The sequence below is a fragment of the Rhipicephalus microplus genome, chromosome 1, assembly GCF_043290135.1.
Source record: "Rhipicephalus microplus isolate Deutch F79 chromosome 1, USDA_Rmic, whole genome shotgun sequence".
Taxonomy (NCBI): Eukaryota; Metazoa; Arthropoda; class Arachnida; order Ixodida; family Ixodidae; genus Rhipicephalus; species Rhipicephalus microplus.
Window position 1 is genome coordinate 63,795,025 of NC_134700.1, and position 24,368 is coordinate 63,819,392.

A 24,368-nucleotide genomic window follows, 5' to 3' on the forward strand; every position below is an offset into this window, starting at 1 on the left:
TCAGTAGCGGCTGCTAGAATGTCCCTCGTGGACACCCTGGTTCCTTAAAATCCTTAGGACCTTTTATAATGTTCTTGACTTACTGTTTTCCCTTCGTCCGTGGTCCAGGAGCCGTGTTCTGTTGCAAAGTTAAAACGTGCCGTCATGTTTGATTAGGACAGGCGCGGCTTCTGGGCCATAACGTGGCTCTTTAGTGTACCTTCCGCTAACCGTCATTTTATTGCTGACGTGCTCGCACGCACTCCAGTCGTCACACCGGTCTCTCTCTCTGACAGTACTGAAGGGGCTTGACTTCGCGGCGTCGAGGATATCGGCGTCTTGAGCAGCCGTCGTTGCACGAGGGTCTCGTTTATGAGGAGCGTCGATGATGCAGCCTTCTTTCCTATAAACCTGGTTGAACGATTTACGGTCTTATTACACATTCCCTTCATCCCGGCTATTTGACGTTGGGTATGCTGCTTCTGGGACTAGTCGGCTATCCGCAGGCGCTCACTGTTAGGATTTCGGGAAGTTTGTCAATCGGAAGAACACTTCATTGTTTCACAGTGCACTTACATACAGCCGCTTTAATGTAATACTGTAGGCGGCGCGTCAGTCTGGAATTCCCAATTGAATAAAATGAAGCCAGCAAACAGAGCCAGACTGTATATCACGCGTTTTCTGAACATCGACTTATCGAGCACAAAGCTTGGTCTTCAGAACACGGCGGCAGTTCTCATTTTCGAAGTTGGTATACCCATAGGCCCAAACCAGGGCTAGCGTGAAAGCAAATGGGGGTGATGTGCATTCGCAGGAACAGCCGAGCCATTTCCTCTACGCGAGCACCCCTGTCCCTGTGCCGATCAGTGAAAGACACAAACATTGTTTTAAAGTTTTTGTTGACACCTTCAGTTATGTTGGCCTAAGGGTGGTAAGGTGTCGTTCTTTCGTGGTGTACACCATGAACTTTGCAAGTGTCCGCAAATATTCTGCCTGTGAAATATGTGGCATTGTCTCTTATTAGCTGCTTTGGAAAACCGAAGGAAGTGAATGTCTGCAACAGACAATCCCGGAAAATGATCAGTGGCTACTACCAGGTATCGAGACCTCACTGGCCTTGCAAGGTGTTTTTTTTTTCATTGTTCTTCTTCTTTTCTTTTGTTGACCTTTTTATGAGTGTGCAGTCGTTTCTCTTGTTTTATTTACCATACGACGCTAAGTAATGTTTCATAAAGTTTTGTTTCTTGACTCTCTCGCCGTACTGGTTTATCTTTTTTGTTCGTATGGTGCTGCTTAGGGTGAGGAGAAAAATGTTGTTTTGTTGTTTTAGTCGCTGCTAAGTGCTATTTAAAAAGTTTTTAAAAAGATTTTAGAGTACGTTTTTATATGCTCACGCCTTTGATGATGCTTGGTACAATGAAAAGATAAAAAGATAAGAAATTAGATAAAATAGGAGTGTACACTTTGTCAATACGCAATATAAATTGTGGTGGTTGGCATACTTGAAGTTTTTTGTGACGGCTATGTTTGCGGCACCCTTGGTTTTGTGCGCATCGTGGAAGCGCAGTGTAGCATGCCTATATATTGGCTTCATGAAACGACGATAAACAGTAAGTAGTCTGTGCTCTGTCCTGTCTCCCTTCTGGTTTTCCTTCAAGTCTGCATAGCAAGCCGATTTTCCTGGGTTTCGAACCCCACTGTGTCCTTGGTGCTAGATTTGTTTTTTCTAATTTCGCTTGATGTAGTTACGGACAGTGGCGGCGGCAGTGGCGGCGGACAACTGCGCGTGACCCGAGTAGTGATCTCGTAACAGCTTTCGCCGTAAAAAAAAAAAAAAAAAAAAAACCTTAGTATCAATGAAATTGTGAGGCTCGAACCTTGGTCCGCGCTGGGTGCCAGCCCATTATTCTACTACTAAGCTACGTAGGTGCTTGGAACTTGTTGGCAAACTTGCCTTAGGCAGCCTTGACGTCGGGAAAGCAATCCCGTTGACACGAATTATAAAGCGTTTTTAAAAAGCAAAAGAACAAGCAGTCATCGCACAATACGAATAGCGTTACGAGTGGGTCATCCTATGCTCCAATCCATTAAAGAAGCTTGTTCTTGTTCCCCTATTAACTGTGGCGCATACCCGCTTCAGCTATATTTACTCATCGTCGTCAGCTACTTACTGCATGAACAGTCAGCACGGAATTCCTTGCAAGTGTTTAGCAGATATCACGCTTCTCAGAAGAATGACGACACATAGCATAGCGAATGCCGGCCTGCTACTCAGAAGTTTATTATTAATGCACTGGTGGGTATCAAGCAAGTGTGCTTGCAGCAGTTACGCAATGATTGTTTTGAAAAGGCTCTGAAAGGCCGCTCTACTAGCTTTCGCTGTGACTGTGCTGCGCCTTCCGCGCTGGCCTGGCGTTTTTTTGCTAATTTCGCTCGGTGTGGTTATGGAGACCGGCAGCGGCGGCGGACATCTACGGCGCTGCGCGAGACACGAGTTGTGAGCTCGTAACAGCTTTTGTCGTAAAATGAAGCAAAAATAACACAGCTAAGTATACATGAGTGGTGCTTAGATGTTTTTAAACGGACAGGGCGCGTACATGATCGATTATGTTTGTTGATCGTAAGTCTAACCATATCCAATTGTCATTTGGCTGAGTGGAACACTGGAAATTCCGGGCATGTTGCGGTGCTTGCTGATATATAACTTGTCACGTAACACAAAAAATGTATCATCAAGCAAGCGTAAACGCTGGGCGTTTAGTAATGCGTGCTGCATACTTACTCAAACGGCAGTTTTCTTTTTTGTTCTACTTCTTAGAACAATAAAAAGGGGGGGCATAGTGTCTTCCCATTCACCTTTCCCCTACATGCCATTATAGAGAAAAAAAATCCCCAGTTTGATCTAAAACATAGTAAATTGTTCGACAACGCCACTTATTCAAGCACCAGCCAGTACACTCCCCGCCGTGGGCAGCCTCCAGAAAGCAGGAAAGCGCTGGTTGCTAATCCGGTCCTCTTCGCCCAATGAGACGATCTAGTGTGGCAAGTGGTTTGAAGTGGTTGACGTGTGTGCTGAAATTATCATCCTTAACGTGTGTGTTTTTTTTAGTTAGGATGTGAGCCACGTTTTCCGAATTCTCGTGGCAAAAATTGCGCTTCCTTCATTATGCAATCATTTATTTCACAGACTCCAGAATGGGCATAGCGTCGAAGCTATAAAAAAAAGTGCAGCAATCATCATATGACAAAGTGCTGTTTCTTCCATATAGTACAGCGTTACATAAGCACTCTAAAAACTGTTGAGAGTACACCGCAAGGAAAAAAAGGCTGGGTTACTCTTGGGAACGTTCTACACTCGCAAAGCATCAGGGAGAGTAGAAATGCTGGATACTGTATACCTATCTCTGAGAGAGTGGAACGCCCATCTACTCTGCAGGTATGAGAGAGTAAAACGTGGTTGTACACCGCCTGTATATCGATGTGTGATTAATTACCACTACCTAATAACCAAACGTGTAGAGAGTGCTGCATTTGTTCGTTGTGGCATTGCAGACGACCAATAAAGAGAACAGCGTTTTCAGCGCCTCCCAGTGAATCTCGGCGCATTGAATTGTACTTGGAACTCTTGATATCTGCTTTTCTAGCTTCGTATTTGCGTAGTTGAATAATAAGTGAATATAACCTTGGTGATTTGGCTATGATCGAAGCCTAATTAAACCGTTATAGTTTTTTTTCTTATTCATGTCTATTATATTCATAGTTTTATATTCACGAGACACTAGGATTGGGCGTGTTGGCATAACATGATAAAGAGTGCTTACCAGCACAAATGACAGAGCAGGAGGGGACAGGAGAAGAGACGAGACAGAGCGCTGAACTGCCAACAATTTATTTCTTGCGAAGGTCTTCGCTTTTATACAGTTACCAGTCGCAACAGTCATGCGCGAAACACAATGACAAGGCATAAGTACATCACATTGACAAGCAAAGGAACAACTTTTTCTTATCGGGGAGCGCGAGAGAAGGGATGCTAACACAAGCATCTTTCAATGAGCAAATCTTTTCTGCCTCTATAATCTCGCGTGTAGTAAGCTAAAAAAAGATTTGCTCATTGAAATATGCTTGTGTTAGCACCCCTTCTGTCGCGCTCACCGATAAGGAAAAGTTGTTCCTTTGCTTGTCGGTCGTCGCGCGTGGTCGTCGCGCGCGGATGCTGCCGCAAGCCTAATACACGCTACGGCAACAGTGAAGTACCATGACTGCAATGGCGAGACGTGAGCAAAAACGGCGAAAAATATGTCCAAGTAGGGCATGTAACATGAATTGTTCAGGGCACAGTTCAGACGGGCGAATGCTGTACGAATGTTTGGTTACGCAAATCTATTTATTTTTTTTACTACAAAACCTATCGGACGGACGTGGACGTTGAGATGTCGCGAAGCGCAAACCAAGCACATAAACTGCCGTCCTTGTGGCTGTTGCAACTGCGGAGGCACTCAATTCTGCTAACAAGAAAATGAAGACATATGAACGACATTACTTGTGACACTAACAAATAAACGCTGACGTTCACATAGGTGAGCATGGGGGGGGGGGAGGGGTAAGATTGGGGGGCGCTAAGCCAGCCTCATACATCGGCATGATCAAGGGGGGTGTTGCGACGAACCTTCACCCCTCTCCCCTTAGAGGGAAACTCTGCGCACGCTTATGCTCACGTCGCATCTCTCAATCTGGTGAAGGGGTAGCGAGTCGGGCTTGCTATCTGATGTGCGTCTAGAGGTAGCGAGTTCGAGCCTCACTCGGCTATTTTGCTTTTCTTTTTTTTGTGATGCTCGTATTCAGCCATCATTACGGCCTGTGCGCGATGAAAATCGCCAAAAGCAATTCAATGTCTATTTTTGACCCGAATTCAGCGGCCACTATTTTTTTTTTTTTTGTACTAGCGTCTACCCCTACTGCCTTGGCTGGGCTCATGCTATTGTGCTTCGGCAAGAGTCATGTTACTCTGCTGAGTTTTTTTTATTCTTTATTCTTTATTCAATGATTACCCCGCTTAGCCCGAAAGCGCTGCAGCAGGGGGGTTACAATGTCGAGAAAAACACAGCTTCATTAATACAGCACACTTGTTCATTTGATAAGTGATTCCATTCTCTAATGGCACGAACAAAAAACGAATTAGCATACAAATTTGATCTGGTACGGTACTCTAAAATCTTGAAACAATGATCATTTCGCGAAGAGATATAATGAGGTCTGTGAAGGTACTTTTCTTTTCGAATGCCGGTTTTACCGTGAAATATTTGGTACAGGAGCTTTAGCCGCAGTTTTTTTCGACGCGATGAGAGTAATCATATTGGTGCAACTGTCATTTCTTGAGTACCGACTTAGGACAAACCTTGCAGCTCTATTTTGTATTTTTTCATGTTTGTAAATTGAAGTACTTTGCCAGGGGTCCCACACGGCACAGGCGTATTCAAGCATAGGGCGAATGTATGTTGAATACGCCGTTGATTTCAAACATGCCGGCGCTTGTGTCAGGCTGCGCTGTATAAATTTAGTGACTTGGCGGCCTTCGCAACAACTGAATCAACGTGTGCATTTCATGAACAGTCGGCTGAAAAAGTTACACCTAAATATTTATAATGCGAATTTTGTGTTACTATACTATTAGAGATTACATACTCTGAAGCTAACTTGGTTTTTTTTACGCGTGAAAGTAACATGAATGCAATTATTGGCATATAATGTTTTTTTCCACCTTGAACATCATTCTTGGATGCGCGATAAGTCGCTTTGAAGCAGGGCGACATCATTCTCATTTCAAATTTTTCTGTACAAGACACAGTCATCTGCAAACAACCGTATATTAGAATCAATTCCTGAGCAAATGTCATTTATATATATTAAAAATAAAAGTGGCCCTAGGACTGAGCCCTGTGGCACCCCTGAAGTGATGTTTACAAAACTTGATTTTTTTGCCATTTAATACTACACACTGTTGGCGGCCTGAAAGGTAATTATCTATCCACACCAGAACTTCGCGGTCAATGTTTAGCGCAGCAAGCTTACTTAAAAGAAAAGAGTGCGACACAGTGTCGAAAGCTTTTTGGAAGTCCAAGAAAAGGCAATCGATTTGTCCGCTATTGTCTATATATATTTCAGATACTAAATTATGGTTAAATTCAATTAATTGTGTTGTACAAGATAAGCCCTTACGAAAACCATGTTGTTGAGACGCCAGCAAGTTGTTTGTTGATAAATGTGCCATTATTTCTTTATACAGAATATGCTCTAATAACTTGCAGGGTAAGGACGTAAGTGAAATAGGTCTATAGTGGATTACGGCTTTCTTGGACCCACTTTTATGAATAGGAACTGTATGTGCAATTTGCCAGTCGTCTGGGAGGGCACCGGAGGACAAAGACTTTGTGTAGATTACGTGCAGGTAAAGAGAAATTGACTCAGCACACTGCTTCAAGACTCGAGGTGAAATTCTGTCGGGTCCAATTGCCTTATTATCGGTAAGTTTGTTCAGTAATGCCCTAATTACATTCACACTTAACTCTACGGATTGCATTTTCGGCACGGAACTTGTGCATTGCGAAGCACTAGAGCTATATTTTGGCAAGTATACGGAAAGGAAGTAGTTGGAGTTCTGATACCTTTTCTGGTGCCATTATTATACTCTGCTTTAAAGAAAAAAGGTGATTCACTCTGAAAAGTAGAGTAAAATATGATGTGAGAAAATACTCTCCCAAGAGAGTGTACGCCACTCTCTTAAGCTTTACAGGGAACATCACCGGTACGAAAATAAAATAGTAAACAAAGAAGTTAAATAACTAAAAATCAAAGGTGGGCTAGCTGCTGGCGGCTCATAAGCATACAGAAAAAAGACTTGCCACTGGTGCTTATACAAATGCTAAGCAAATTTTAAAAGCCTACAACTATAGAACAAATGGGCCGTTTTTGTTTTCTAGTAGGACCCAATGCTGAAATCTAAACTAGGCTATATTTCACGTAAACGTGAAGCATGCTTTCTGTCTTGCAACTTTTGTAATCAACCTTATGCAATTCCTTATTGTACCTTTAACTTAAAAACGGTTTTGAATGAAAATTGAGCAACATCGCGCACCTGTTTGAAAAAAAGTGAACCGCGTGCATTCAACCAGCAGTGCATCGACAAGTGTGACCGAAAAGACCAGCGTGGCCACATGCAATCTGTTTCATTTGTGTCACAGGTGCTCGCCGATTAGGCTTACATTGTTTAATTATTTGTTTTCGGAGGTAGAGAGTCGGTATTTACTAAAAGACGTCATGTCCTTCATTAACTTGGCTGAATGCGCCAGTATGTTTTTTCCGTTCCTCAAACTCGTCTGTTGTAAATGTATCATCAGAAGTCCCCCAGGGCTTAGTTCTGGGACCACGTTTGTTCTTACTATACATAAATGCTTGGCCCAATTATGTGTCCGGCAAAATCCGCCTTTACGCTGACGACTGTGTACTGTACAGTGTAATTAATACAAATGATGAGCATATATAACATAGTGATTCTCTTGCACAATTTTGTAGATAGTGCCACACTTAACAAATGAATATAAATTTTGTTAAAACAGTCACTCTTTCTTTCTGTAAACGCTACTCTGTTTCCCTGTTCGAATATTCTTTCAATGACTCCTCTCTAAAACGTGTGGCCGACTATAAGTACGTAGGCTTCATCTTCACAGCCAACATGTCTTCGTCTAAACTTATCGAATACATTTGCAATAAAGATTTAAGGAAACTAGGCTATCTAAGTCTAATAATAAATGATGGTCTACGTCCAACTAAATTGCCCACATATAGAGCACTCATTGACCCATCCTTGAATATGCATGCCCTGTATGGAACCCTCATAAAGTATCTGACAGCAACATACTAGAATCAGATCAAAAGAAATCTATCGGTTTCATTTTCTGACATTACGGCTATAATTTTTTACCATCCTCTGAGATTGATAGGTTATGTTTACAAACTCGGTCCAAACGACGCGATCGCGAATGCCTAAGTCGCTACTTATTCTTGTTAATACCTCATTCTACACAATAACTTAAGAATATTGCCTCCCAGTAAACTAAAACCCAGAAAAAATAGCCACAAACTCAATGTGACACCATTTCATCCAAGCACTAATTTCTTTATATTCAGCTTCTTTCCGCAAACTATACAAACTGGAATACTTTGCCTGAGTCAACCAGACCACTACTTTTTGGTGAATTCTTGACTGAATGTATTGAATCGCGCTTTGTAAACTGGAATAGTTTGCCTGAGTCAACCAAACCATTACTTTTTGATGAATCCTTGATTGAATATATTGAATCGCGCTTTGTTTATTAATTGTGTTATTTCTGTTTTTCTTGTCTCTTTGTTTTTATTTTCTTTTTATTTCAGTGTTGGATTGCCTTTCTGTTCGTGTGCTGATGTTAAAAAACCCCACTGCTGCGGTATCCCAAGTTAGGCTGCAGTATGTAGAAATCAATCAATCAATTAATCAATCAATCAATCAATCAATCAATCAATCAATCAATCAATCAATGCTATAGCGTAAAGCTGGAATGCCAAGAGTTTGAATTTCCGACCTAATTCGGCTTTTTCTTTGTGGCTTTTCACAAGAAAGCTGTTAAGTTTTCGCAATGTGGTCGACTATAAAACTGTCGTGCCGGTGTGCGCTCTCTCTCCGTCCTTTCTTTGATGTTCTGCGGATGTGCGAAAAACCAGTTAAACCTGAAGATAAGGAGACAGATGAAGCACACACCGTCACCGTACTACTTATAACAAGTCCAGCGACGGTGTGGGCCGACACTCATGTGGACACTGGAGTCCGTGAACATGGTATTTTTCCGCACGGAGAGTTATTTGCAACTCCGACAGCAGTCGATTCTAAATAAAGGTTCGAAACTACAAAACTAAAAAAAATTCAATAAAGGTTTTCAAAAGTTTTCAGCCTGCTGTCGGAGTTGAAAATGACGTGCATGGACTCCAGGGTGGCTTTAACGTTGAGTGACCTTTTGCTTAGTGAAGAGAATTGAGCAACGAAACACCGTCTGTGAATCCTGTTAAAGTATTTCGCCTTGCCCATAATTAGTTGATGTTCTTACGCAGAAAAATCCTAAAGAAACAGCCAAGTCTGTTTTGGAAATATTCCGCACGCTTGATCGAAGTCTGAGGTTTGCCGTTGAAGTTTTGTATAATTTTAGCTTGTAATTTTTGAATATTCATTTAGAATTTAGGTTCTACGAGGACTATGGGTATCACCAGTAAAAGGCTCGAAAACTGCTGCTTGGTTATGCATCCAATCGCAAGGAGGTGGCCAAACTTTAGATTGCTTTCGCCGCTTCGTGAGCAGCGCTCGAAAAACCCTGAACATCCTCAAAATAACGCAAAGTCTCTAAAAGCAGGTGGACAGGCTAAGGGACGATGGATATCTGAGCAACGGGACGGACACAGTTCGCAGTGAACTTGTCTGCGCGGTAAAGGAAGGCACGTAACGAAAAGCTATTCTGTATGAGGTGGATAAGTTCGCCCGTGCCTTCAAGGCTTTTCCCATTGTTTAAAGCAATTGTCAACCGATCAACGAAGTGAGTGCTGATCGCGGAGCGAAGCTTTTTTTGGATTTGGATGATTATGAAACGTTTAGTAAGTGATTACATGGAGGCAAAAATGTTTTAGGCCCGTGTGCTCAGATTTGAGTCCACGTTAAAGAACCACAGGTGGTGTAAATTTTCGGAGCTCTCCACTACAGCGTCTCTCATAATCATATAGTGGTTTTGGGACGTTAAGCCCCACATATCAATTAATCAATAAATGATTACGACGGTGGCAACAATTATTCTTACTACTCCATGTGCCGCGTAACCAGCTGAGTATTTTCATCTTTTTTATTCGTTTTCTTGTGTCTTTTGAACAGATTTTAGCTGGCTCATTTATTACTCCTCAACGTGCTTGTTTCATGGCTTTTAGCCGTCTCATTGTCAGCCCTAGGGGGACATGTTATCTGCGCTGAGAGTGAACTCATCCTTCGATAAACACAGTTGTTAGGCTATGCTTGTTTGTCTAAACTTCTTTTCTCGTTGCTTGTCCCACCGCGCAGGTCTTCCATAATGAAGAATTGGCGCCAGTAGGGCGCAGCTGTCCTCATTTTTTTCTTGTATTCTTACTTGTGGTAGCGGTTCCCAACGAGCTGATTTTCCTTGACACTTGAAGAAAGCCTGTTAAGCCACGGGACAAGACAGCCGCAAACACGCCTGCCTCTTTCTAGTGTCCTGCGCATTAGCTAAATTTTTCAACTGCATCACGAACCAACTGGCCCACATTTCAACTATTCTCGTTTATTTTGTATAGCACTTGCATAAAGCTTTTCGGTGGTTATGAAAGGACGCAGTTACAGGAAAGCTGCCTGCGTCAGCGTCTCTGGTCGCCATGAAAGTGCAGTCATTTTTCTGTTCATTAAATCTCATCTTACCTTTCCCTCACTTGCTGCTTTAGGCCGTGGTCTATTCTTTGCCTAAATTCTCGATCAAGCACATCTGGAAAAAAACAGAGTTTCATGACTCAAGCGCTTTTAAAAATCAACGGTAAGGCTAAATTTACACATATTAAGATGGAGGCATTAGACCATATAATTTTCAAGACCTAGTTGTACTAGCCAAGCAATAGGTTCTATAAAACCGGCAGATATGGATTTACACAAAGTTATGTCTAGAAGGTGCTGTTCAAATAAACCAGGAAGCATGGCAATAAACAAACAAACAAAAATGGTACCTATTACGGTTTAGTTCAATCCTGGGTGATCATATTTTTTAAAGATGCTCGTTAACTCTCTTTTACAGAATCGCGCCTTCCTTGACGCTTAGAAAAAACTATGGTCATTTTCCAGGAGAGTCAACGTGTATCTTGTATATGCGAAGCATTTCTTTGTGTACTGTAACCACTTTGGTATCTATCTATCTATCTATCTATCTATCTATCTATCTATCTATCTATCTATCTATCTATCTATCTATCTATCTATCTATCTATCTATCTATCTATCTATCTATCTATCTATCTATCTATCTATCTATCTATCTATCTATCTATCTATCTATCTATCTATCTATCTATCTATCTATCTATCTATCTATCTATCTATCTATCTATCTAGCTGCATACTTCTAGGTGTGGTCATCATCCCCTCCTTCACTTGGTGTGAACCAAAATCAGTATAGGAGAGTATAGGATGATATGAAAATTGTCACAATCCCGTCGCGTACACCGTCAAGCAATTTCCGCCAGACTGTGGCACATACCCACAGGCGGGTATGTGCCACTGATATACGGGTATACGCCACAGGTGATCGACACTTCATACCTACCCAGGAACGGTGAGAACACACATGGGTATTTTTGATGTGTGAGTGATAAGAAGAAGCTAACATCGGCTGCGTTGACCCGATGAATGTGAAGAAAAAATGGAAGGGTTCCAGCAGGACCATAACCGCAGCTTTTTGCGTGGCAACCAAGTATTCCACCACAAAGCCACACAGGTCTCGCAACTGCTTTTCAATTAGGCCCCCATGCTCGTGAAGCGTCTATAAGGGATGCAGTGATGGCGCTACAATTTTATATAAACATTACATATGCACTTCTACAACAGAGCCGTCACGTCGGGTTAAGAGCAAGTGTAGTAAAACGCAATGCACTGAACACGATTGACCATTCATATCAACGAAGGAATGGCGTGAACAGATATCGGTAATTTTCTATCGAGAGCGTTAAGAAAAATCTGTGCATGTCCACGAAATGAATGACGACACGTGGGTGATGCTATAAGTCCTAAGGATAATATCTACATTGAAGTCACCGATCAGTATACATGACGGACAGGTAGGCGGGCGGGCAGATTCATGGACGGATGGACAGACGGATGGCACGGGCGCTCATGCATTGTGCTGTCGTTTAGTTATTAACGCCTAAGGTTGGTTGTTTATACATATGTTTTCGTTTTTTATTCTGTAAGGGTTCAATTTCGGTTTGGCTTTTGTGAGGCCTGATGGACGCCAACTATACATTGGCTCTAAGAATCTTCGCCCTTAAACGCTGGCGTCGGCAGCGTTGACTCCAAGAACACATTGAATAAATATCATGGCCCAGCTGAAATAGAGCCCCAGCATTTGGCGTACCTGTCAAGTATTCAACCACAGAGCCATGAAGGGTATCGAAACTGCTTTTCGAGTAGAACATAATGTTCGTGAAATGTCTATTGTAGTTCTAATGCTGGCTATCCAATCTTATAAACAACACAAACGTACTGCTATCAAAGAGCCGTCACGTCAGGTTACGAAAATTGAAGTGGAGCATCATCCACTGATGCTCATTTATCTAGAGGTCTCCGTGGGCTACCATCTTCGCTGTCGCAAGCACTGCAAACAAACCTACCTTTTCTAGTGTTGCTAATACCCATGTTGCTGTTGGAATCGTTACGCACCAGTAACTATGCGATTGTTTAACATGTATATGTCTGTGCATACAACATTTGGACACATATTTAGCGTCATTTCGTAAGGTATCGCTCAATAAAAGTTACTGTACTGTCAAATTTCTTCCGTAAGCTTCGCATAACATCGATTCCCAAGGTACGTGAAATCTGTCGCATTTATTGTCTTTTTTAGAGAGTTGTCAAACCTCGTTATAATCAATATTTTGTCTAAGACATAACGGGAATTTTATGTCTTACAAAATTACTCGAAATAAAATGTGGATAAAGCAGCACCTCGCCGCATGGTGGTGCACTGGATATTCACACTCAGAGACAAGATATATTACTCACACACCTAATTCGTGGCAGTTAAATATGCATAACCTGTACTTCAAATAAACTAAACTGCAAAGAAGTCCGTAATTGGACGTTCGTACATCTGTGCCATGGGAACGTATAATAATATAATATACATGTTTACGAGAGACGCCGTACATAATGGAGGAGTCCCAAAATATCGACTGCCCGAGGTTCTTTCATGTACACCTAAATATAAACACGTGAACCTCAAGTGGGCGCGGCGAAAGCACTGCAGAGTGGGCGCGGTGAAAGCACTGGGAACATGTGGCTCACGGCTTTTCGTTTCTTCATCGTACAGGCGTTGCTGAATTCTGCTGCTGGGGCCTTATCATCGATTCCCTCCGCCGAGCCGTTTTATCAAGGCAACTCAAGACAGCAACATGACTTCGACGTCAGCGTCATCGAAGAGGCGCTGCTGCATTTCTGGTCCGGATGTGCTACGTCAGTCGCAACCAACGCTATAAGGGCTGGACCATTCCTCAGCATCGACAGTGGGCGCGGCGAAAGCACTGAGAACATGTGGCTCACGGCTTTTCGTTTCTTCATCGTACAGGTTAGATATGAATGTTCAATACGTAGTGACAACAGATTTCTTGTTATTCTGCCGTGCCCACGCACCTGCTTTCTTATTGCGTATGAGTGCTACTGTTCATGCAAAATTATTCTCTGTGAGGACGTGGAATCAAATCCTGGTCCTACTGTTGAACAAATGTTTCAGGCAATCCTGGATGGACAGAGGGATATCAAGACAGAGATAGCCGATTTAAAAACTCGTCTTGAAGGTACTGAAAAAACGATCGAGAGTTTTGGTGTGCGCCTAAATGCCCTTGAAGCTAATGTTAACGAAACCCATGGAAAACTAACCTCTACCGTTGAAACTGTTCAAGAGGCCGTTCAAACCCAGAGCGCGAAGTTCATTGACCTAGAAAACTACACCCGCAGATCGAATTTGATAGTTTTTGGTATTGCTGAATCGCAGGATGAAACTGAATCCGATCTGCGACGTAAGGTTATTGATGAATTGTTTGGGAATAAGTTAGGTGTGAATTGCTCTTCTGTCGCTCGTATTCACAGGCTTGGACGCAATAAAGATAACAGGCCGATAATTCTATATTTCCAAGACTACAGGGAAAAACAGGCTATCTGGAAAAACGTTTCAAAACTTAAGGGCTCCAAGATTAGTATTGAAAACGACTACTGTGCGGAAACGCGTCGGAAACGTAAATTGCTTTGGCAGTCAGCTAAGACAGATAAAGATGCCGGTAAAGATGTATTTCTTGTTGAAGATAGGCTCCGTATTGATACCGACTTTTTCAGTTGGAACGACTCTTCAAATTCCCGTCAATGGCTGTCAAAGGTTAAAGAACACCCCGCTAAGGCATAGCAATTCCCAACGTTCCAGCTTTGCTTGATATCTTTTAATGCTAGGAGCCTAGCTAACAAAATCGATAAGCTTGAAAATCTTCTTCTTTTATATGACCCACATATTTGCGTCATTACTGAAACCTGGCTACATGGTCTGATAAGTGACAACGAAATTGTGCCGCCTGGATATCAAGTTTTTAGGCGGGATAGAGGCTCTCGTGGTGGGGGCGTGGCGGTTATTGTAAAAGATTCCGTTGACGCCTGTCTCGCCGATCAAATTGTTGATCATGAAAGCATATTTTTGAAAATATCGCTTTACCATGTTACCTTCTTTCTTTGTGCTCTTTACCGTACACCCAATGCAGATGATATGTTTTTGATGAAATTATATGATCGACTTCTAGGTTTATGTGGAAAACACGTCTTGCTAACAGGTGATTTTAACTTGCCATCTATTGTTTGGGATAATTTAAGCTATGGCTGCTCTCCTTCGGGTGACTCGATGCTTGACATCATGTTTTTGCTCAACCTCAAGCAAGCGGTGGATGTCTGTACTCGAGGCGGGTCGATTTTGGATTTACTCTTTCTAAGTGAGATATTTTCTGATGGCTATGTTGCAATCGAACCGGGCATTTCTGATCATAAACTGATTTTTTTACTTGGAATAAGGCTTTACATCATGCTAAATATACCCAGCCTGCCACACTTATAAAGGAATTTACTAGGGCGAATGATGTAGCTATAATTGACTACCTTGAAACGCATATCGGATCCTTGTTACACAATGTTGAGACCTCTTGGCAATCGTTTGTTAGAACCATACGTCATTGTGTTGAAAATTTTGTACCGTGTCGAAAAACTTATAAGCATCGTGCAAACCCTTGGATTAGCCGAGAAATAATCCACATGAAGCGTAAAATTAAAAGGCTTCGCAAGAAGCATGTGTTAATGACACCCCAGCTTAAAGTACTGAAAGACAAACTACAAACAAGCTTGGCGCAAGCAAGAAACACTTTTTATAGTAATACGCTGACTGAATTTCTTCAGAATAGCCCTCAAAAATTTTGGAGGTATTTAAGCGAGTCTAAGACAGGGAGTAGTAAAATGAAGGTTAATGGCGTAATAATAACGGACGCTCCTACTATTGCTGAACATTTTAATGCATAGTTCCAGAGCGTTTTCTCTCAAACCGATGATTATGAACTTGAGAATTCATTCGTTGACGCAGACAATGACCTATTAGTGACGCAAGAAGGCGTTTTTCACATGCTATTACAACTTGATCCCAAAAAACCTCCGGGGCCTGACGGCATTCCTAATGCTTTTTTTAACCGGTACGCTGAATACTTATCGGAGTTCCTAACTGGACTTTTTAATCTTTCAATTGCTACGGGGGACATACCGGCTGACTGGGGTATAGCACGTGTGAAACCAATTCATAAAAAAGGTGACCCCTTATTATTTGAGAATTACCGCCCTATTTCTATTACGAGCAGTTGTTGCAAGCTTCTTGAGCACGTTATTGCTAATTACGTCTATGAATTTCTCAGTGAACACAATGTACTATCAAAGCATCAGCATGGCTTCAGAAGGGGGTTATCTACTGTTACCCAGTTAGTTACAACTGTCCATGAATTTTCACGTGTGCTTGATGTTTCTGGGCAAACTGATGTACTGTTTTTAGATCTTTGTAAAGCCTTTAATAAAGGGCCACACGGGAAACTGTTACACAAATTACAGCGTATTGGTCTACCTACAAAAATTGTTCTGTGGATTCAGGCTTATCTTCAAGATAGACGTCAGTATGTAGTGATTGGTAATTCTTCATCGACTGTTCTTCGTGTGTCCTCTGGAGTTCCACAGGGAAGTGTGCTAGGGACACTTTTGTTTTTAATTTATGTTAATGATTTAGTTTCTCTTATTCCTGAAAATGTGTCTGTGCGTTTGTTCACGCATGATTGCGTCATTTTTAAGCAAATTTCCTCACCGTGTGATCATGTGGCTTTACAAGATGCACTTATCGCTATCGATAACTGGTGTCAGAAAGGGGCATGCAGTTAAACACTAACAAAACTGTGCTTCTGCGCATCACCAGGAAGCTAAGCCCTAGTCAATTCCACTATACTCTAAAAGGCACTATCATAAATAATGTAGACAAATATAAGTACTTGGGCGTCACACTCTCAAGCAAATTAACTTGGTCGACCCACATAACTGACATTACCACTTCTGCATTACGTAAGCTATGGTTTCTAAAAAGAAAACTAGCATCTGGACCCTCGCGTACTAAAATTCTAGCCTATAATGCCTGTGTTCGTTCTAAGCTTGAGTATGCTTCTATTATCTGGCATCCGCATACCAAGAAAGATATTATGAATCTGGAACGTATTAACAGAAAGGCTGTAAGGTTTATTTTTGGCAAATATCGTAGGTTTGATTCCCCGACCACCTTAATGCAAATAAACGACATTTCTACTTTAGAAGCTCGGAGAAAGTTCAGTCGTCTTTCCTTTCTTTACAATTGTTTGTGTGGTATTGTAAAAATTGATCTCCCTGACTGTGTTAAACCGCTCTCAGCACAACGTACTCGTCATGGTCATGAACATGCTCTAACCCCAATTTTTGCCCGATCAAATGCTTTTAAATATAGTTTTTTTTTCCCTAGAACTGTCGATGACTGGAATTGTTTGCCGTGTGACATCTTTCATTCTAATAAGTTTCTTGGTGACCTTGAGCGTCACCTTCTTTCTTAACCTTTTGTTTCTTTTGTATTGTTGTCTGTTGTTTTCTTCGATTACGTTTTGATGTATCCACTCCTGCTTGGGCCAGCACATTGGCCTGCAGTATTGTGAAATAAAAATAAATAAAAAATAAAAAAAGCATGTTCACCTATATACTCCAAAAATGGAGCCGGCATAGTCAGGATCGGATCTCGCGACCTGCGGGTTCTGTACCACTGGGCGACCACGGTGGCGGTGGTCACATTATACACGCCATGTTCACCGCCTTCATTGGATTTAAATACATTGAGTTTTACAGGGACTGTCAAGAGGAATTACAGCTTGCTTGTGATATCTGTTATTTCGATACATCCTGTCTTAATTAAAACGAGGTATGTGACAAGCCAGGGCTTCACCAAAAGGAGTAAAATTACTTAAATTTTCTGGAGGAGAAAGTATGGTGTACTACAATGGGGCAGTGTGCGGTCTTTGCAGTGAACCAATAGAAGAACGGTGGTCGCTTTTGCGATGACGCCACCAGCAGGGCACCACCATCGAACGGTGTGCCCAGCGCGCGTAACTTCAATTTCCATTGCAAATTGTTGTACAGTTTTTGAGTAAAATGTTGACATCACATGATTGAAACTAAAAGTATCTGCAAGATTAAAACACATCCAACACACATTGATGAATTAACCCTCTCATGCCTGAATTAAATCCAATGGATAAAAATATATTTCGGGCCTAAATGTATAGCTAGATGTGACAAATGCAATCAAAAATTTTTATTTAAAGCAATCGAAAACCTATGTATCAGCTTTCTGATGTGTCCCCAATGAGGACAACATGCCGTAAGTGGATATGAGTTCTTGTTATCAGTACACATGAAATATAGCTGGAACACTGAAATAAACAATTGCAATTCAAACCGAAACGCTGACGATTGGTCTTGCATATTTTGCTAATGCGCTGTGGAAGGATTGGAAGCACTCCGGACAGAGAGGCACGTTGCAGCGACCGCAGAGGTACCTTGTCTTGCTGCAGCAGTGAAGGCTTCGACAGCGGCTGGTGTACTTCTGTTCGCTCTTTTTTCGGAAATGGCGCCCGCCGTCAAACCTCTTTCCCTGGGCCACGTGGCGGAGAACTCTCTTTTTTATGGACGCTGGAGACGAATCATCGGATGGCCACCCTCGTCACTTCAAGCTCTGTGCTGCTTCACCGCGAAATATGAGAGCCTTGGCAACGCGACTTCGGAACTTGAATTGGTCCATATAACGGTCCACACCTTTGTCCCACCTCCACAAACTTTAGGCGTTATCAACTGCTGCGTTTAGTAAGATCCTCAAGTAGCCCCCCTTGTTCCGGAAGTCATTTCTGTACCTTGCAATGGAGGAATCCATAAGGTCGACACCTCACATTTGTTTGTTGTAAACTTCGACGGAGTACGGCCGGGTGACATCAATTGCTTCCTTCTCCTTTTTGTTGTCTCTTTGCTAATGCCCTCAGGCTGCCGTCCTGCGTAGCTAGAAACAACGTGAACAAACAAGTTGTCCAGCCACCTTGTCACTGTCATGTTGTCTGCTGAAGTGCAAATTGATGTACTTTCCCTTCCGTTTGCTTTGAGGTACTTCGAGGGCATTAGCTTTTTATCCGCACCTCGCCGACGGTTTGCACAGCATGTCCCGACAAATATTATTCTATCGTCTCTCAGTTTCCTGGCGAGGACCATGGATGTGAAAAGATTATCAGCATACAGTTCATGATTTTTCCCTTCAAGTCCCTTGGACAACCTGATCACAATGTCTCCGGTCATGTCATATTCACTAGAAACGCTGGATAGCCCACCAGTTGCTCCTTGGTACACCTCAAATCGATAAATGTAGCCTGACACTCCTGCTCTCACCCATGCCTTGAATCCTCAGCGCTTCGGCTTGCTTGGGAGATATTGCTTTATGGAAGAGCGCCCTTTGAATGGAATAACCATTTCGTCCACCGTATAATATTCCTCACAATTAACTACCGAGCAAAATGATGGCCTTATTCCAGCCACACGGCCATTTTGGAAGCTCGGGGTATCGCTGTTGCCTTTGAAAGGAAGAAATCTGCGAAGCTCTTCAAAACAATTTACAGGCATTGAATCAGCAACAATGTCCATTTTAAGCCCGGATTCTGTTGACCTTCCTGATTCTGGGATATTTGATGTAAGTCATCACCAATGCACGTGCCAAGACAGACTTTCAGCTCTGGTAGAGTCAACCATAGGTTCTCTGTGCCTTTTTGTACTGCACACAAATTTGTTTGAAAACCATTCTGCTCCAGTAATGAGTCTGGAAATACGGCCAGGAAATAGTCAATCCGGTGTGTGCCGTGCACATTGACCTTATGCTCATCAAGAAAATCGGGAGGCTTTTCCGCATAGTCGCTGTCTTTGTGAGCGATCCAGACTGTGCCGTCTTTTTCGTGGTCGCTGTTCTCGAGGGAGCCCTTGCACGAGGGCTCGTTGAAGCGCCCCTAGCACGCACAGGCTCGCAGTCATCACTTTCTTCTTCTGAGCTGCTGGAAGTTCCAAGGTCAGTTAGTAGCTGTTCCCAATCAACCGCCTCGGAATCGTCATCAGAGTCACATAAGCGGTCCAAGAGAGCATCGATTTCTTCCCTGGACAGTCCTCCCTTGGAAGAAATTTTAGAAAAGCACTGTTTTCCCACGGTTTACGGAAGTGCGAAACTTATACACGTCCAAAAACTCCTGCACAAGCGGACTCAACCGCGCACGTAAATCGCGGCAAAATACAAGCACTTTAAACTTAGGCGTGACTTTCTGTGGGCGCGTTTGTGTGGTGGCGCCGCAGATGAGTCTACACCGTTCATGCATATTGTCCCCGATCCCCGACAGAGGACACTTGTTGTATTAGAGCCCATAACCGAGAAAAAAACGTCCTCGAAAGAAGCTGGTAATATGCAAGAGTTGTTCTTTCAACACTTATTTGTTATAATTCAAAAGCACTATTGTATGTCAAGTAATTATTTTTTTTGTTTTTTACGAACATTCAGTGACCTCTAACAAGCCTACTCTCCGTCAGAATCTGGAGCTACAAGAAACATGGACAGCAAACGCCATCTGTGAACGAGTTTAGGAACATTGACATGTCCTCAATTGAGGACACCGGGCCCTGGAAGCATTCAAGTTCAAGTGCTCACCTGTAGGGGGCAAAAATCAACCGCGGCGCGTTTCGGTTTCAAACACCTAGAGTGGACTTACTAACCTCTCTCGCCACTCGCGCTATTGCACTTTCTTGTAAAGGAGCCCTCGTCGGGGCCAAGTTTCAATTTTAAAGTGATCAAATACTACATATTTGCGTACCGCTACACATAAAAAACAACTTGTTCTTCTAGCAAGTAGTTTTTCTTAAACATGTGGTGCGTCATCATTTTTATGTAATAGTTTTGGAAGTGTTTCGGTTCCCCCGGTGGCACGAATCTTTTCGAGGCAAAACGGTTCGGTTCACCCAATAGCCGCTTAAAACCGGCTTGACTTGGCTTAAAGTGTATAAATAGATGGCGTTAGAATCGGTGTGTTAAAAAACACTTTTCAGCCGATTTGGGCGTTCTTTATTCTGTGGTTCAGGTAGAGTTCCTCACTAGCTTGTGACACACAGTCTGTGGCGGGTTCATCGTATTCTAGTCGTGATGTTTTTTTCTCCGATGATGGTGTTGGATTGGACTGTAATCTGTTTGAAATGGCGAGAAGCGCCTCTGCCCGTGGGGTCGTGGTCGCTTTCTGTTGTTAGAAAGTGATTCATACGCAAGTCGCTGCCGCTTTTCTTAATTCCTGTGATGTCGCCGTGCTTATCGAGTAGTTAACATCATTCGCCCGAAGCACAGAATTAACACCTACCAGCCCGAAGTGTTTGCCACCAAATCTACAAGCAATGACAACGAGCATAAAATAAAGGCCTTTGGAACGCGATTTGTGAATATTTGTCTGATGCATGTACTACGCGGATGTATGGTAGGTGCATGCGTGTTGCTTGAGGACCGATCAAACAGCTGGTGTCACTTGGGAGGAAGTATATACTGTGCCAACGCTTTCATTGAAGCTTGTTCTTGCGTAAATGCGCGAGATAGATACGGAATACACAAGTTGGAATTTGAGAACGTTCTTGTCCGAGTGGCTTTATTAAGCAGTCGCAGATGATGGCAATTTGTTTGCTTAGCAGTGTGTGTTTAGATTGGGGTAACCAACAGTGAAGGTAGTTGTGTGTGGATGAGGAAATTAGTTTTCTTTGTTGCGGTGCCTTCCAAACAAATCCGTTATTTTTTCTCTTCATTGCGTCGGTCTCTTGATGTGGCACTAAATTTTGCTATGTGCTCTTCGTGACACTTCCTCTCGCTCTAGAATGCTCTAGTAAAAGTTGACGCTAAAGTTCAGCTGAAGTGTTTAAAGTTCCTTGCAGCTAACCACAGCAACATTTCTTTGTCTATGTGATCAGACGGACGCTCGTTACTTGGCATGCTTTTTATAACGCAAAACGTTTCTTTTTTTTTTTTTTTCATTCACTGAACAGTCCGGAAAAAATCGGGGACATTTGTCCCGACTGCGAAATTCGGAATTCGACTGCGAAATTCGGGACGGCTGGTAACACTAGTTTAGGCAAGTGTATAACAATGAAAAAAAAATGTAATAAAATAGAAATTTTATTGCTGGGAGCATTGTCGAGCTTCAATTGCTAACCCGTAAAGGTCTTTTTAAAAGTTAACATTGCCGCAATACACCAGTGTCATGGGGTGAAGTGCTTGCAGTGTATTGCAGTAAAGCATACATTATGCGCGCGTGTGTGTGTGTGAAATGGAAGCGTAGCACTGCTATTAGCCCTAATGCGATGCGCCGTGCTTTGTCTCATTACTGGTCATGCGACAGACGGCATCAGCACCAACTTCAACCTTTGTAAAGAGCCCATATGTTCCCCCCATAATTATTTTTTTTAATTGTGGCAAGTGATTCACATTGCAGTAAACTTCTAGTATATCGCATGAATAATTTAAAATTTTTGCATGGCCCCCAATAAAGAAGTGAAAAATACCTGTGACAGACTCTTTGGCACTCCAGATTTTGTGCCATCAGATATGTGCTCTAAAATGAAAATGATCATTATTAGTGAAATATATACTCAGGCTAGGTATTGGAGACGATTGTGCATGTTTTGCAAATTTCCTTTTAAAAGCTCATGCTTCACTTTATCGGGCTTTCTTTAGTTATTAAGAAAAATAGCTCCCCAAGAACGGTCTAAAATTAAACACACAGTTTGTCATGGGGCAAGTTGAGCTTAGCAAGAAAATGATTTATGAAAACCATTCTGTCGCATAACTAAGAGCAAGCTGGTTTCAGGAAACATGTTGACCTGGGATGATGGCACGTGTTCACGCATCTTACAAAGGCTGCTTGTTGTTATAATGTGGCTGTAATTGGACAAATGTCTGTCATCAGGTGTGGAGATACATCGCATCTCTGATGATCAAATTTTTAAAGAATAGGTTTTCAGGGGATGCTAAAAACTTTTTTTGAAGGGGTGAGTAGCAGAGAGCATTAATTTATTAAAGTCTTCAATTTTATTATGTTAGCTCTGAGGCTTGCAGGTATGTTAAATGAGCATGGTCACATGAGTAACACCTCATAGGTCAATAATTATAGGGTAAACAGCAAGGTATGTATGAAACAGGATTATGCAAATTGCAGAAATAGACATAATGAAGTTGTCGAGAAGACTTTGTTAACAGTACATTTACAGGCTTCACGAAGAATTTGCTTTCTAGCAGGGTGAATTTACTTTTGCTGATGCTTCCGGTGGCATCATTGCACTTCATAAGCACTGGTTTTACGGACTGCACGTGATGATCTTGTTTTTTCAAGGTTCATGTACTGATTAAAAAGTATAGGATCAAGAAACTTACATGCTGTCTTGAGGCATAATCAGGCTCACCATAGAGGTAAGTGGTGAGATTTTAGTTAGTTCTATGTGGGAAGTCTGTGTACATAACATCATAGTAATCTTGCAATGCTGTAGCTTTATTTGTGTAACGAGTGAAGCTTCTTTTCCTGTTAAAACTTTCTGCCAAGCAAACAAGTTCCAACAGTAGGATTTGCCCTTGGGTAAAGCAGGTGGTAAGAGTGAGCTTATTCAGAAGCCGTTCAAGAGTACCCACTAAAGGAATTAGTACCTATAGGGCAAAAATTCCAGTGCACCAAGAAGGGCAAGGGAGGACGGTGCAGGTTAACATTTCAGGAGGGCATCTTCTGGACATCATCCTTCTCTAGCCACAAGCTTGTATGGCCAATGTTTAGCAGACTCCTACTAACATAAACTAGGTATAAATGTTGCTTCTCTATTGCAAGATGACACACCATATACCTTTTGAGAGTCTCCTCACCACAAGCCCTTACATTAGCCTAAAAATATTTTTTTCTACGGTGCCCTTTTTTTGTCCTAAACAGTTGTCTGAAGCAACAATATGCACATTGTGACAGTCTAGCTGGTGACCACAGAGATGGCTCCCGCCATCACGATGTATACTCCACTCAAAATGTAAGACACTGCAAAATCCTAGTCCGGTGTGCGTGTATACGACCTTGAACATGCAAGCAGTGACCACTTCTCTTGTGTTCTCTGCACTGGCGCATGCTTGTTGCACACCTGTTCAAGATTGTGACACTGAAATTAGTTCTGGCAATGCTGTCTCAGCGGTAAGACTGTGTACGCCCTTAGGAACACCATGGTGGAGCGAGCAGAGATTCATATCAAATGTAGTAATAAACTGGCAACACCATGGTGATATAAGCACACTTGCATTAATTTATTACATTTTTATTGAGGCAGACATCACACAGCTAAGCCTAGTTGTGATCTCTTTTCATTATTGTCTACATAGTTTTCCCGTTGGTCACAGCACAGGAAGAAAAATTTCTCTGTGGGAGCACCATATTTTAAGCTTGCATGACTCCAATGAAGCACTGTGCGAACAGATATATTGAAAATGTCAATACTTCGGGTTCTATAAATGGTGAACTGGTTGTCACATTCAGCCGGTGATCCTGCAGGAGCTTTAGCATATACTCTAAGGTCATTTTGCATCAACAATGCCACATACAATAGTTTAACAATGGTTGTTAATGGGCAAGATGATGCATAGCTTCAGGGAGGTAATTAAGCTAAGGGGGAAAATTATAGATGCCTAAGCACCACTGGAAAAATGAAAAAGCACAGAAAAAGAGCATCGGTCACAGCTGAACTACAGAAAATATTTACACTGCACCACACATTCGCATCGTCTAGAATTTTCCCTAATAATGTTATACCAACCTGCCTAGCAGCAAGTACTTCTAGGGTAATAAAGTGCAGAATGACACTTGCATAAGACAGGGAACAGGACGCGAGTTAACTGCCATCTATCTTTGTT

At 42.2% G+C, this 24,368-nt stretch overlaps 1 protein-coding gene across 2 annotated transcripts in view; it reads left to right on the forward strand.

Moving 5' to 3' along the window:
* Positions 1 to 24,368, forward strand: part of LOC119177992 (uncharacterized protein C15orf61) — a 274,591-nt gene that overhangs the window by 235,589 nt on the left and 14,634 nt on the right. The window contains exon 5 of one of the 2 annotated variants that reach the window (XR_012886072.1): positions 13,131 to 13,385. Coding sequence is in view for 1 of the 2 variants with exons in the window: in XM_075873469.1 (XP_075729584.1) it covers positions 13,131 to 13,216 (86 nt within the window). In the remaining variant the exon portion in view is untranslated. Of the gene's footprint in view, positions 1 to 13,130; positions 13,407 to 24,368 lie in introns of those variants that run through there. The other variant, XM_075873469.1, reaches the window with a different exon arrangement.